This window comes from Podarcis tiliguerta, assembly GCF_965153285.1.
Source record: "Podarcis tiliguerta genome assembly, chromosome: 2".
NCBI lineage: Eukaryota > Metazoa > Chordata > Lepidosauria > Squamata > Lacertidae > Podarcis > Podarcis tiliguerta.
In genome coordinates, this window is record NC_139535.1 from 41,053,062 (window position 1) to 41,067,581 (window position 14,520).

A 14,520-nucleotide genomic window follows, 5' to 3' on the forward strand; every position below is an offset into this window, starting at 1 on the left:
TGTTAACTTATTTTACACGTGATGTCTAAAATTCTCATTAGTTGTTGACCTTGCTCTGAATGCATCTGAGAATGAACTGCCGTTCCATTCCACCCTAATACTTGGGCAGATTATTCTGGAAATAATCTGGTATGATGGGAACCATAAATTGCATAAGTGATAAATAATGTTATAAAAGTTATGTGCCTCTGTGTGTGTGTGTGTGAGAGAGAGAGAGTTGGTGGCAAGAATCCATGGGGTTCCAGGCAGTCACCCAGGATCTGTGGTCCTTTGGAGAATTGAGACACGGTGGAGACTATCATAGCTTTAAGAAATACGGTTTATTCACCTATTTACACCTTCAGTCTGCATGGAGGGAGTCCAGATCTTGGTCATTTCAAGCATAGGCATTTCAAGAGAGGCTTGTACCCTGCAGAAGTGCAGCCCTGGAGTCTAAGGCATCTCTCCCATCCAGCCTTCAGCCAGCCTCCCCAAAGATGGATCCCAGCCTTTCTTCCTCTTTTTCCTTCCCAGAACCCCTTGCTTCCAGACTCCCTTTTCCTGTCACCTCAAACACCCCCCCATGACCTTAGCAGCATCTGTCTCCTCAAGTCAATGGATTCCTCTCAGATGGCCCATCAACTCCTTTTGTCTTGTTAACATATTTACTCTTCACCAGGCCAGCCAGGCTGGTTTGCATAAGCCAGCCCAGGGATTCCTGTTCTGGCATAGTTCTGCAGCTTGTACTTTCATCCATTAATCAAAAACCTACCATTTATTAATTTTTATGGTTTTGGGGGTCCCCCACAAATTTATAACAACAATAATAAAGGACATAGTATCTAATTTCTTACATGAGTTTTCCTAAGTAAAATCTGTACATATTTACATTTTTCTTGACCTTGGGGTTCGGGTTTTGCATTCATTGATTTCTTCTGAAGTGAATGGAGTTTAGCAAAGCTTAGAAAAACTGGAACAGCTTTCAGGCAGAACAAAAATGTATGTCTGGAATATTTTCTGCAATTACATCAGTTGTTGTCGCACTCTGCTAAATGTATACCTCATACAAAATGGGCAAGGACATTTGATATATAAGATCCCACATATCTAAAACAAATTAAGAGGTGGGCGCCAGCACATCCCATCCATTCCAGCGGGGCTCTTTCACATGAAATCTTTCTCAGGTCAGACTTCCATTCATTTATTATTTCAATACATATATAATTTTCCAGAAGCAGTAATATTCCTCTTGACCTTGCCTCCTGTACGTTGTCTCAGCAAGCTATAGTTAGGGTCTATTGAAATGGGGCAAGTTCAAAGATATAAAGCTGCTTTATAGAGAGTCCGTCTAGATCCACCTTTTCTGCTCTGGATGATGGCGCCTCTCCAACAGGTCCCTTTAATCACTGATTACTTGATCCTTGTAACTGGAGATGCCACGGACATGGTTTTAAAATTGCAATCCAGGAGAGAAGGAATAAGTAGGGACTCAAGGCCCCTAGAGGGAATATGTTAGTGTTCTGCCTCTCCAGCTTGATAGGCACTTAGAACAGGTAGAGAATGCTGCAGATGACCCAATTAGTTGGCAGGATTCGGCGGAAAAATCCAAAAGTAGCCATAGCAACAAGTGAGGCACTTCCAATGTCTGAAAGGGGTCTCTCCCCCCTCCCCGGCAGGAACTGTAGAGTTTTAAAGTAGGTGGGCAGGAAGGCCCTCAACCGAGTCTCAGTTTCTTGAAGGTCCCAATAAGTCTCTCTCTCAAAAAAAAGGCAAAGCAGGTTCCCACCACCCAGTGGTGGAGAATCCCACATAACTATTTTGATAAAAGCCAATTCATATAGTCATCTGAAAAGGTGCTGGCTCCTCTGTGAGAATTGGAGGAGCAGATGATTCCGCTGGTTACATTTTAGTGGCGTTGTTATCCTGTGAAGATGAAGAATAAAGTTGCTAGCATTGATTTCTGAGAGAACCTCAAATTAACTCAACACTTCTCTTCCGTTTACTTGTTCACTATCTGAGGTATCCATATCTCTGATAGAGATGTATATAGATTCCTCTAGCGCCTGTTCAGTCATAGACTGTCCATCAAAGAAGCTGTCAAGATCTGCCTAAGGAATAACTCTTGTACAAACTGGATGGAAAATAGCTTCTTGTTTTCACAACATCCCCTCTGAGGGCGCTTCCAGGCCAGCAGTTTACTGAGCATTTACAAGTAACTTGCACAGATTTTATACAATGTCACTGGCTTATTGAGCGATCATCCTGACATGTCTGCACAAATGTTACACAACACTGCCAGTTAGAGGCTGTTATCCTGCAATTTCTACTGCAATTTCCCATCACTTTTCTTGTCAGACTCTTTGCAACAATAAAAATGATGGGATAATTTTACCAGAACATGCGGATCAACAACCAACATTTGTGCAAACAGACTTGCCTGCAATTAAAACACATATGTTGGGGGTTTGCATGACTGCTCAGGTATGGCAATTCCTACAAGATAAGTCCCATGTTACAATTGTAGAAGCAAGGTCAAGGCGAAGAAGTAATGACTTGCCTCAGGCAAACTAGTAGTCCATGGTAAAGAAGGCATTTGATCAAGCCACTTCCTGGTTAGTATATTGGCTGTGTCTTAGTTAAAGCAATGTACATTTGATGGGCAGAGCACACAATGGATGGGGAGAGTCTTCCTAGCACACTCGAGATATGGTGCACCCATTCTACAGATCAGGCTGTGGAGTGTGCACTGGCCTTTCAATGTAGGGAGGCCTAATGACATCTATGATCGAACCCTGGGCTGAGCAAGGAAGATGAACAGGTCCACCACTGTGGTCTGAATGCCTGACTTAGAAGTAGCAATGCGATATTGCCCTGTGAGATTTCTAGGACTAAAGTTTCCAGCAAGAAAAGAAAAGAAAAGAAAAGAAAAGAAAAGAAAAGAAAAGAAAAGAAAAGGCTAACCACGTACTGTGACAGTTTGTGGCAAGCTCTCTCCCCGGTTCCTGGTAACATAGGTAACAGCATCATGTACAGATGGGAAAAGGTGCTGCTTGGTGACTGTCTGGCTGAAGAAATTGCCTCTTTCCAGCTGGGTAATGACGGAAGCTACAAAGGGAAAGACAAGGAAAAGCCATATGAGGGTGCCGTTTCAGCCCACTTCCGCCAACTGATGCCAGCCACACTAACCATGAATGCTCAAACCTGCCTATCACCTGTTTTTTCCTCTAAGCCAAGAACATAGGGATTTGCTGGCTGGATCAGACTAAGGGTATGTCTCCAGTGCCTGGCGTGCTCTGGTCCATGGGGTCACAAAGAGTCGGACATGACTAAACGACTAAACAACAACAAATGTCTCCACTGCTGGCTGCCCTGATATCCCTGGAAGCTCACAAGTTGGGCATGACGTAAGAGCCATGGCACAGAGCAGCTTTTCCACTTAGGACTAAACCAGGCGTAATGCCGTGGGAAATCTACAATTAGGACCTCCCACTTAGTGTGAGGAGTGTGTCTGCTTAGCTAACCAGCAGCCCCCTGCAGTTGCTCTGGGAACTGGTTCTCTGGAAAAGAGTCTTTCACCTTTTCATCCCTTTCCCTGATCTAAATCATTCCCGGATGCTATTACCACCACAGGGGAGATGGGAGACACTTTTGCCCTTGAAGTTGCTGATCTAATGGGGGGGGGGGGCAGAGGAAGATTTAGACTGGGCAGAGGTTGGCTGCTGTGATGCCGTCCAGATGTTGTGGGACCCCAACCAGTAGCAGCTGAAGCAAATGTAGTGAATTCTCAGCGTTATACAAGGACTTTTGTGCCACATATCCTGAATAGTTAACAAGAGTCAGGTTCAAACTTTTGCATGAGCAACTGTGCGTCCCACTGTCATTTAACACAAATTATAGTCACTTATGTCCTGGGTCCTCTGCCACAGCATCTGGATCACTGGCTCCTTCTGCCTTTCAGTAGCACATTTTTAACCAATTCAAAGGCTTGATGGAATAATGTGACTATGAAACAGAAGAAGTCCAAAGGGCAGCAGGAAGTGCGCATCCAGGACAAGGCCGAGAATGGAGGAATCACCAGCGATAGAAGATGCACACACTCTCAGGTTATGTTCGGCTTTGGGGAATCGGATCCCTCCCCGGGTGGCAGTGAAGAAGCAGATCAAATGAAAGGAGTGTTCTTACCAGTTAGTTTCTTTAATAATCACAGTGAGAGACAAAGGAATGCATATCTCTTATAGAAATGGCATTGTTCCCAGTACAGTGGTACCTCAGGTTAAGTACTTAATTCATTCCGGAGGTCCGTTCTTAACCTGAAACTGTTCTTAACCTGAAGCACCACTTTAGCTAATGGGGCCTCCTGCTGCCGCCGCACCGCCGGAACACAATTTCTGTTCTCATCCTGAAGCAAAGTTCTTAACCCGAGATACTATTTCTGCATTAGCGGAGTCTGTAACCTGAAGCGTATGTAACCCAAGGTACCACTGTACAGGCTCACCCTCTCCTCCCCCATTAATCTACATCACTCCTACGTCAGGTAATCTGAGCTTGTTGCCTCTGCGCTCTCTGTTCTATCACTCTCCAACCACTCTAGTCTTAGGCAAAGGGAGGTCCAGGAATGCTGTCCAAAGATACTGAATCTGCCAGCCGTCTCTCTCTTGGTGTTTCCTCTTCTAGCTGTTCCTCACCCAGTATTTCCCAGCTTTTCCCCTCTGGACTATGCCCCTCTGCAAACCACTGTTCTAAATCAATACTGTCCTCCTGCCCTTGGGAAGGTTCAGGAGAAGGGTGTGTGTGGCTCCCACCATTCCTCCCCAGTCCAGCCCCTGACAGGCTATGACTTGCTTACTGCAGTGTGGCTGACCCGTGACTTCCTAGAACTCCTTACCATGGCAACCGACGAGAAACACGTCCACTTCAATCTCTTGGAAATCTTTAAATATCTGCCAAGGACAACAAGAATAAACAACTGAGACAAGATACTTCGCAGGAACCTGAGGGGTTGCATTTGCCTATCCTGCCACGGCAGGGCAACTTCAGATACTAGGAAGTTATTCCACAAAGCCCACATGTTATCTGCATGGACCTCCCTGTGCAATCTTTTGCTGAAATCAATGAATTTTATGTAGGTAGCAATGGCCATTGGGCAGTGGTTAAGATGTCTGCCAAAGAAAAACAGAGAAAATAAAATGCCTTCCTCACATTTGACTGATTTGGATTATTTGGTGTCTTAAATGCCAGTAATTTCTGTGACAGATGTGATTGGCAGAGAGAGAGAAGCAATTAACAGATGAAAGCCGGTGATGAGGAAGGTTCAGAAGCACAGATTAGCCATCACAATGTAATCGAAGCCACAGTTTGTTGGAAACCCCTTTTGACGGGCCAGAGAGACGGGATGTTAAATCTCTCCTTTAAAGTTAGTATTAGCACCAGTGGGGAAAGCAAAAAACAAAAACCCAAAACAAACACCAGCTTCAGAGGAGGGATTTTCCTCAGGGCTCCAGCAGGGGAGGAAAGGGCTTAATTCCTTCTGCTACATCTCAATCCCCTCCTCACAGCACCTTCAGCTGGTGCTGTCTGCATTTAAAGAAACCTACAGGTTTAGATGCAAAGCTGCATTTAACCTCACTTGGACTTTGGCTCTCAGTCATCTAGCTGGCAGTCAAACAGCTCAGGCCATCTGAAACCCCTCCCTTTCCAGAGGTCTTCCTCATGAGGCAGCTTTGCCTTTTAGATTTGGCTGCACACAGAACAACTCTCTCATGACGGGTGTCCCTCTTCTGGTGGTTGACCCCTCCTTACGTTTTTAAAGGTTTTTATGCAGACGGTGTCCACAAAGTTGACAGGGGTGAGGTCCAGGATGAGCGAGTGAAGAGGAGGCTTCTTCAGTCCCAGGGAATGCAAAGTGGGTTTGCCAGAAGGTTGTGGCTGGCTCTGGTTTTGGGGGACCAAGTCAGTCACACTTCCATTAGCAGCAGTGGCTGCTGTGTCATCTCCCTGCTCCTGTGAGGAAAGCAAAATCACAGTATTTCCCCGCAACATGAAACAATGTTCTGGCCATCGGGTTTTCTCAGGTTGGTTCTGCTCATAATGTGTCTCAGCAACACTAAGGGTGGGTGAGAAATTCAATTCGCTTCACATTTAATTTGCACGTTCCAAAACACCATATGGAACAAAACACAACCACCTTTGGAAATTCACACTTCTCCAAATTTCGCAGTGCAGTTCTCTAGTCAAGCAACGTGCACAAGAATGCACATACTGCAGTAAAGTGTGCCTAAAAATGCATATGCTAGCGCACTTATATTAATACAGTGGTACCTCAGGTTAAGTACTTAATTCGTTCCGGAGGTCCGTTCTTAACCTGAAACTGTTCTTAACCTGAAGCACCACTTTAGCTAATGGGCCTCCTGCTGCCGCCGCTGGAGCACGATTTCTGTTCTCATCCTGAAACAAAGTTCTTAACCTGAAGCACTATTTCTGGGTCAGTGGAGTCTGTAACCTGAAGCGTATGTAACCCGAGGTACCACTGTATGATAAAAGTGATTCATATTAAGGGAAATATAAAAATTAGGGAAAATATGCTTTGCATAAAATCTGGATATATGGCAAAATTGCATACAAAATGTGTATATTAGAAGTTCGAACTGAAATGCTGCTGAATTTTCATAAGGACTTTAAAAATAATCACAAACCGATGTGGAAATGTGGAGAATTGAAGATAAGATTGGGGAAATGAGGAACTAAGAGAAACCAAAACTGGCATCTCTATTCAGAAGATGTACGGAGAGCTGCAGCGGCAGGCACAGCCCCTTTGGAAAAGGAGCAGGGGTGGACTTTGCTAATCTTTTGTAATATGGCCAAAATTTGGCACCCCCAAAAGGATCTTCTCAATTATGGATCATCTCAATTTTGCTCCCCCTTGGCTTGGAGCCCTGTGCAAGGAAACGGCCCGCAGTGCCCTAAATCTGGCACTGAAAGGTGGTTTCCATCTCCCTCATAATATGCTGGACTCTGACATCTTTGGGATATTTCATTGCACAGGTAGGCCGCCTATCGGATATTTTGTATCTCATATGGTTTTGGGATTATTCCATTTATTACAATCAATTTATGAGTTGTCTAAAAGAAAAAATCCTTTAGGCAACAGGTTCTGTTTTCATTGGCCTGGTTCACATGTCATGCAAAGCCAAGCCATGGTATCGCAGGAACTCATGGGCTCCCAGGGAGGAAACTGCAGCTGCTGGGCTCCTCAGCGATTGTTCTGTTGCTGTGCTGAGTGAAGCCATGATTTCACTTAACATGTTGTCAGAACCCAAGCTTGTAGTTCAGGACAAACCTTGGATATAACTTGTGGTCAGCCTGGAGAGCGCTAACTCACAAGCCTAGGTTCACATGACACATTAAGCCAAATCAGGGCATAGCAGAGCAGCAGAGTGACAGGAGAGGAGCAAAAAAAGCCACAGCCTCTTCTCTGAGAGCCAGCACATTTCCATTAAGCCATGGTTTGACTTTGTATGACATGTGAACCAGGCCAATGGGAAGATGTGTGTATAGTCCTTACAGTGGGGAAGCTCCTCAGTGAAGAAGAGGCATAGAACTGATTGCAAACAGAAAGCCCAGGTCACTTTGTGTTTTGCAACCCTCTCTTTGTGCCACAGCTTTTCTAGTAGCTCTGGTGGGGAGTCACTTTATCAACAGTATGAAGGGTCTACTCAGAGACAGACCAACAAGTCTACTCAGAGACAGACCAACACATTTTGGTGCCTGAGACAACAAATCCAGATTGTTCCCCATGGTACCAAACATCATCATCATCGTCATCCTATGGGTTTTACTCATATGATCATGTTAAATGCCTGCTCCTGGAAATGTTGACTGCAACTTTCTTTCATGCCCAGATTGATAAATACCTGTGGCCTTGCCTCCATATCTATATCCACAAACGCCAGGTTGTTGCTCCCAGAGTCACACACTGTTTTGATCTGAGAAGCCATTTTCTGTTACCAAAACAAGAGCAGAACAGAAGTCTGAGTAAACTCAAAGAAATTGTGTCTCCATGTGACATTTTGAGAACCTCCATAAATTACTTCTGGGACAAAGAACAGCAGGGCAGAAGGAACAGGGAAGTTACATCTTGCTTGAGCTTCTATGGAAAGCTTCAAACCCTGTGCCCTTGTGGCTGGAAGATGTCCTTGAACTATGACATACACGATAGAACAAGGCGTGAGAGCATGTGTAGAAACTAGACCCACTCTACTGGTCATTGCTCTGGCCACTTTTGCCTCTGGCCCTGCTGACCTCTGGTTTGTGGCCACTGTAAAGTTGCCAAAATGGAAAATGGCCCTTGTACTGAAAAAGATTCCCCACCTAAATGGATCTCACTTCAGGTTGAAAATGGGGTAACTATCCTGTGAACCTCCAGATACTGGAGGACTCCAGTCCTCATCAGCTCCAACCAGCATGGCCAGTGGTTGGGAATGATGGGAGTTGTAGTCCAACAGCATCTGAAGGGCTACAGTCTAACTATCCCCGAGTTAAAACATGGCTGGCTTAGGCTGTATTAACAAAATCTGCAAGTATTTACAAAACACCAAAGGTCCTTTTAGTGAAAGTGTGCTTAGTGTCATGTGTGAACAGGTCCCCACATGAAAACAATGATTTAGCTGCCTTTCCTTCTTGCCTCAAATTATTTATGAATTAACTACACACACAATAAACTTCATGGAAACACACTAATTAGTAATTTAGAAGAAAATGGTCCACCTTTGCCTTCTTGGCTTCCTTCTTGTCTTTCTTCTGCTTCTTCTTTAGGGCTTTTTTCTTCTTTTCAACAAGACGGTCCACATCAAAGCCACACTGAAAAAGAGACATATTTTTATGTACCAGTTTTAGCAAGGTATTGGTTTTAGCAAGGTATAGATCACTCTAGCCTATTTGCTTGCTTCCTATGTGCTCCTTGTACGTGTTATATAGTGATACCCATAGCCATGGTCTATGAGCCTCTTTCATACTATGAATTCTGTTTGGCTTCTGCAAATGAGGCCCAAGTGGCCTCAGGTAATGGATCAGGTGAGTAATTTAGGTGCTGCCAATTCATCCTGCTCTATTGTTAGAGGACCAAGCATTGACAGTGGCATGAAGAATCTTGCTAAGACCAGTGCAACTGTTGTGCCCCTTCCAAGATAGAGAGAAGCAGACTACAGCTATTTACACTCTCATAACCTCCAGTGTGATGTGTTGTACATAGGGCTGGCTTTGAAGACTGCATGGAAGCTGCATTAGGTCAAAAGATGGCTGCTAAGCTACTGGTTGGGACCAAAACTTTGGGAAACATGTATTGACAGTTCTTAAAGGACTCCACTGACTTCCAATCTGTTTCCAAGCACAATTCAAAGCACTGGTGCTTACCTTTAAAGCCCATCCTGGCTTAGGATTCAGATGTCTGAGAGAACTTCTTTTCTCCTGTATCAAGCTCCCCAAACACTAAGATCTTCCTCCAGTGCCCTCCATCAGCTATTGTCAGAGGGGGTCTATTTGGCTCAGGTATCTCACTTGTGGGACGCGGGTGGCGCTGTGGGTTAAAGCCTCAGTGCCTAGGGCTTGCTGATCGAAAGGTCGGCGGTTCGAATCCCCGCGGCAGGGTGCGCTCCCGCTGTTCGGTCCCAGCGCCTGCCAACCTAGCAGTTCGAAAGCACTCTCGGGTGCAAGTAGATAAATAGGGACCGCTTACTAGCGGGAAGGTAAACTGCGTTTCCGTGTGCGGCTCTGGCTCGCCAGAGCAGCGATGTCATGCTGGCCACGTGACCCGGAAGTGTCTTCGGACAGCGCTGGCCCCCGGCCTCTTTGAGTGAGATGGGCGCACAACCCTAGAGTCTGTCAAGACTGGCCCGTACGGGCAGGGGTACCTTTACCTTTACCTTTTTATCTCACTTGTGGAATCCCCTCCCCAGGATAGTTTGTCTGCTAACTATGCTAATATCTTTTAGGCACCATCACTGTGAGTTTAATTGTATGCCCCTTTTCCATGGCAAATGATGCTCAAAGCAGATCACAATATTGGAAAAGTGTACATAATAATTATCTTGCTCGAGCAACTACAATGTCTAACAAAAATTAAACTGTCACACAAATATTAATAGGCTAATCAAAATGGGCTCATGCTAGTGAATATATATTGAGATTAAAGAACCCGCAAATAGTTAATATAAAGGCCCAGCAACAGGAATATAAGAACATAATCCAAACAGCAGCTAAACAAAATGAAAAACAACAACACTGTTCTCCAAAACAAAACTCTTACGGCTGTCCCACCCAGCAGCAACCCTTAAATAAGACCCATTCACACACACACACACACACACACACACCCATCCTGGTGGCCTTTGCATGCTGATTATGGTGGGAATGAAGAATGACTAAACAGGGCTTCAGTCTATGGCTTTCCTTTCTATATCAAATCTGAGCAGAGAGGACTAAGAGAACTGTGGGAATAGAGACTCTGTTGCATTTGTTTGTCTTTTCCCTCTAAGCGGAATACAGTCCAAAGCCATTTGGTCAGCCATTTGGTCAGCATGGAAACCCTCTGCCACCCCAAGAAATATGAGGGACATCTTCTGAACCCTCCTCACCTTCTTCTTTAGGGCTTCTGCATACAAGTCAGCATTAGCAAAATAGATCGTAGCAGAGGAGCGGAAAATCTTCACGCCTGGGATCTCCTCAGCCTAGAAACAGAACAAAACAAGGAGTTAGTACGGTGTCACAGTCGCTTGAACCTAGGGAGACTTTTGTTCAGATCCCCACTCAGCCACAAAGCTCACCAGCTCGCTGTGGACAAATTACAATATAACATCCCTCAAAGTGGTGTTGTGAAAATAAAGCAGAAAGTTGATCTCCTGTGCTTCTTGTTAGGATTCTTGCCCCGTGTTGCAGTCATGGGATTGGTTTTATCACATGATGGTGTATGTTTTCATTCCACATAGGGGGAAGTGACGGAGACAGGATGTTTGTATTACTGTGTTTCTGTGATGTAGGACATTTGTTCCTTTGTCTCTTTCTCTTTGCTGTTTGGTGCTGATGAAGAAGGAGCTGAGTTAGAATGCTCCGAATGTATTATATGCAAATAAAGTAGTTTAGCCAAAATGCTGCGCTACTGGGTCTGTTACGCTGACTGCCAAGACTCTGCTGATCCTGAAGTGTGCTGATGCCTGCAAGGCATCAATCGCTGTGATGTTCGGGCTGGAGAAAGCTTTCAAAGGTCCAGAATGACCGACCAGGAGGGAGAGAACATGCCAGTCGGGCATGTGTCTCTGTTGGATGCCTACTCATATGTAGGACCTCCTAACAGGTGGAATAAGTATTTGATAAACAAACAAACAAACAAAGGCTAGGCTTTTGTACAGGGCATGTGATTTCTGTGGCTAGAAATCTGGATTCGAGACAGCACTTGGTGAAATGCTTTGTGGTTGAACAGAGGTTGCTCCTAGTAAGATGTGAGCAAAAGGGCTTGAGAAGGATAAACCCTTCTGCATCTTGGGATTGCCTCATCCCAGCCCTCCATTAGACATGCACATCTTCCTGGCTCTTCCCGCTCATGTTTGCTTTGGTCCAAGAGGAAGCACAGTGCTTTGTTTTTCAAAGCACACACACCATTTTCTACATAGCCCCTCCATAGTCATCTCCCTGAGTCATTTTCCAAATGTACTTTACCTTTTGATATTCAGCTACATCTCTGTAAACATCAGTTGTGGGCACTTGTCCTAAAATGGAATAATGGGGCCTTAGAGAAGATGGAAAAAGAGGGATTAGCAAAGACTCTGTTCAGTCTACTTAGCAACAACTTCATGACACCTGGAATTTTATGTTGATGGAGAAGTTGCCAAATTCATATGGGTGAAAGTTGGAACTTGTTCAATACACCAGTCTGAGATTATGATAAGTGTCAGTTCTGGCTAGAAGTATCTCCTGGGAGGTGAACACATTGGTCAGACATCACCACGCTTTCATCATTACAGACAGCTGCATTGATGAATGCCAAAGACTAACACAGTTCCTTTAATATTTATTTCTTCCCAAATGTCTGGCCACTGGCTGTCCTTAAGAAGAAGGGCTATGAAGTGCTTCTGTTCAGGCTAAAACTACTGGTAATGATACATCTTTCCTGGCTATGGCTTGCTCTCTGCTTTGGCTCTGATTCCTGGCTTGATCTTCTGGGTTCCTGGCTCAGCTCTGACATTTTAACTGAGTGGCACCAGGAGGTGGTACCAGAATGCTACCATTTTTCTGCTACCTGGCAAAGGGCCATTCCCAAGCCCACCTCCCCCTCTCCTTTGCAGGCCAAGGAATACTCACATCTGGGTCCGGAAGATTACGGTGAGAAGTGAAAAGGCCACAGCAACCCCCAGCCCCATGTCAAGATTCAACACAATAGTAGCTATAAAGGTTACAACCCAGATCATCTGCAGAGCGTGGGAGGGGAGAGAGAGAGAGAAACAATAGAGAAAGTGTAAATACAATTGCCCCCAAATATCAACAGAAGACTTAAGGAAAACTTGCTGAATTATGCAACTGTCTGTCCTGATCTACAACTGTTCCCTGTTGCACCAAGCCATTGGGACTGTTCAGAAGCTTCAAGGCAATGACACAGAGGTCTGTTGCCTCCATGGCAACTGCAGAGTTATCCAGTGGGTGGCAGAGGGTGGCTAATATACATTGTGCAGGCTACTGTGGAGCCCCTGGGTGCTCCTATGCATTATTATTATATTTATACCCCTGTCTCTTTACTGAAGGGACGTGGGTGGGGCTGTGGGTTAAACCACAGAGCCTAGGACTTGCCGATCAGAAGGTCGGTGGTTTGAATCCCCATGACGGGGTGAGCTCCTGTTGCTCAGTCCCATCTCCTGCCAACCTAGCAGTTCGAAACCACGACAAAGTGCAAGTGGATAAATAGGTACCGCTCCGGCAGGAATGTAAACGGCGTTTCCGTGCGCTGCTCTGGTTCACCAGAAGCGGCTTAGTCATGCTGGCCACATGACCCAGACGCTGCACGCCGGCTCCCTCGGCCAATAAAGCGAGATGAGTGCCGCAACCCCAGAGTCGGCCACGACTGGACCTAATGGTCAGGGCTCCCTTTACCTTTTACTCTTTACTGAAGTACACAAGGCAGCATAAAATAGTGCAATGCAAACAAAATATGAAAGATAGCCTAAAAACTAAAGCAGAGCTAAAACAATAGCTTTAAGCCAGCAATTTTAAAGAGCATGCATGGAATCATCCAGGGATGTGCTGTTCCTGCATGTACCAGGAGATGCAAGGAAGCATGGATCCTGGATGCACCGCGGGACGCATGGTAGCCTTTGTGAAGGCTGTCGCTTTGATCATGTAAGCTGAGCTTTCTGTACTTCACTGCAAAGTTTGCAACGAGCCCAAGCCTCTCAGCTGCAGTTGCCAACATTTATGGCACTGCCATGTGCCAGGAGCAGCAGGCAAAACAGTCGCTGGGGTAACGAAGCCAGACACACAGCAGGGGTCTGGAAAATACTTCAATGAATATAAATTATTTGCAAGTGAGATCTGCAGGAAATACATATTTGAATGCTGCCCCTACTTTCATTTTTGGGTAAAACAACAACAACAGAAACATTCTGGCACATAGAAAACTAGAATGTTTGGGATAAAAACTCTAGCACTGAGATTTCTTCATGACTCAAGGGTTCTATGTGCAGGGACAAAGATGAGAGCTGTTTCCTAGTTCTGCTGGATCTCTAAGCGGCGTTTGATACCATCAACCATAACATCCTTCTGGACCGTCTTGAAGGCCTGGGAGCTGGGGGCACTGTCATACAGTGGTTCCGCTCCTTCCTCCTGGGCCGTGTTCAGAAAGTGGGGGGGGGGGATGAGTGTTCAGACCCCTGGGCTCTCACTTGTGGGGTGCCTCAGGGTTCTGTCCTCTCCCCCATGCTTTTCAACATCTATATGCAGCCGCTGGGAGAGATCATCAGGAGGTTTGGGCTGGGTGTTCATCAGTATGCGGATGATACCCAGCTCTACCTCTCTTTCAAATCAGAACCAGTGAAGGCGGTGACGGTCCTGTGTGAGTGTCTGGAGGCGGTTGGAGGATGGATGGCGGCAAACAGATTGAGATTGAATCCTGACAAGACAGAAGTACTGTTTCTGTGGGACAGGAGGCGGGCAGGTGTGGAGGATTCCCTGGTCCTGAATGGGGTAACTGTGCCCCTGAAGGACCAGGTGCGCAGCCTGGGAGTCATTTTGGACTCACAGCTGTCCATGGAGGCACAGGTTAAATCCGTGTCCAGGGTAGCTGTGTACCAGCTCCATCTGGTACGTAGGCTGAGACCCTATCTGCCCACGGACTGCCTCGCCAGAGTGGTGCATGCTCTGGTTATCTCCCGCTTGGACTACTGCAATGCGCTCTACGTGGGGCTACCTTTGAAGGTGACCCGGAAACTACAACTAATCCAGAATGCAGCAGCCAGACTGGTGACTGGGAGCAGCCGCCAAGACCATATAACACCGGACTTGAAA

General features: G+C 45.7%; 1 protein-coding gene across 1 annotated transcript in view; it reads right to left on the reverse strand.

The window, feature by feature from the left end:
- Nucleotides 1-301: 301 nt before the first annotated feature.
- The window catches only part of SLC26A6 (solute carrier family 26 member 6), a 37,236-nt gene continuing 23,017 nt past the window's right edge, over nt 302-14,520 (reverse strand). Inside the window, exons 13-21 of the mRNA XM_083419840.1 lie at nt 12,328-12,434; nt 11,686-11,755; nt 10,608-10,700; nt 8,743-8,835; nt 7,890-7,976; nt 5,779-5,979; nt 4,865-4,919; nt 2,948-3,084; nt 302-1,902 (exon numbers count right to left, since the gene is read on the reverse strand). Coding sequence (XP_083275966.1) covers nt 1,879-1,902; nt 2,948-3,084; nt 4,865-4,919; nt 5,779-5,979; nt 7,890-7,976; nt 8,743-8,835; nt 10,608-10,700; nt 11,686-11,755; nt 12,328-12,434 — 867 coding nt within the window. The 3' untranslated portion in view covers nt 302-1,878. The remainder of the gene's footprint in view (nt 1,903-2,947; nt 3,085-4,864; nt 4,920-5,778; nt 5,980-7,889; nt 7,977-8,742; nt 8,836-10,607; nt 10,701-11,685; nt 11,756-12,327; nt 12,435-14,520) is intronic.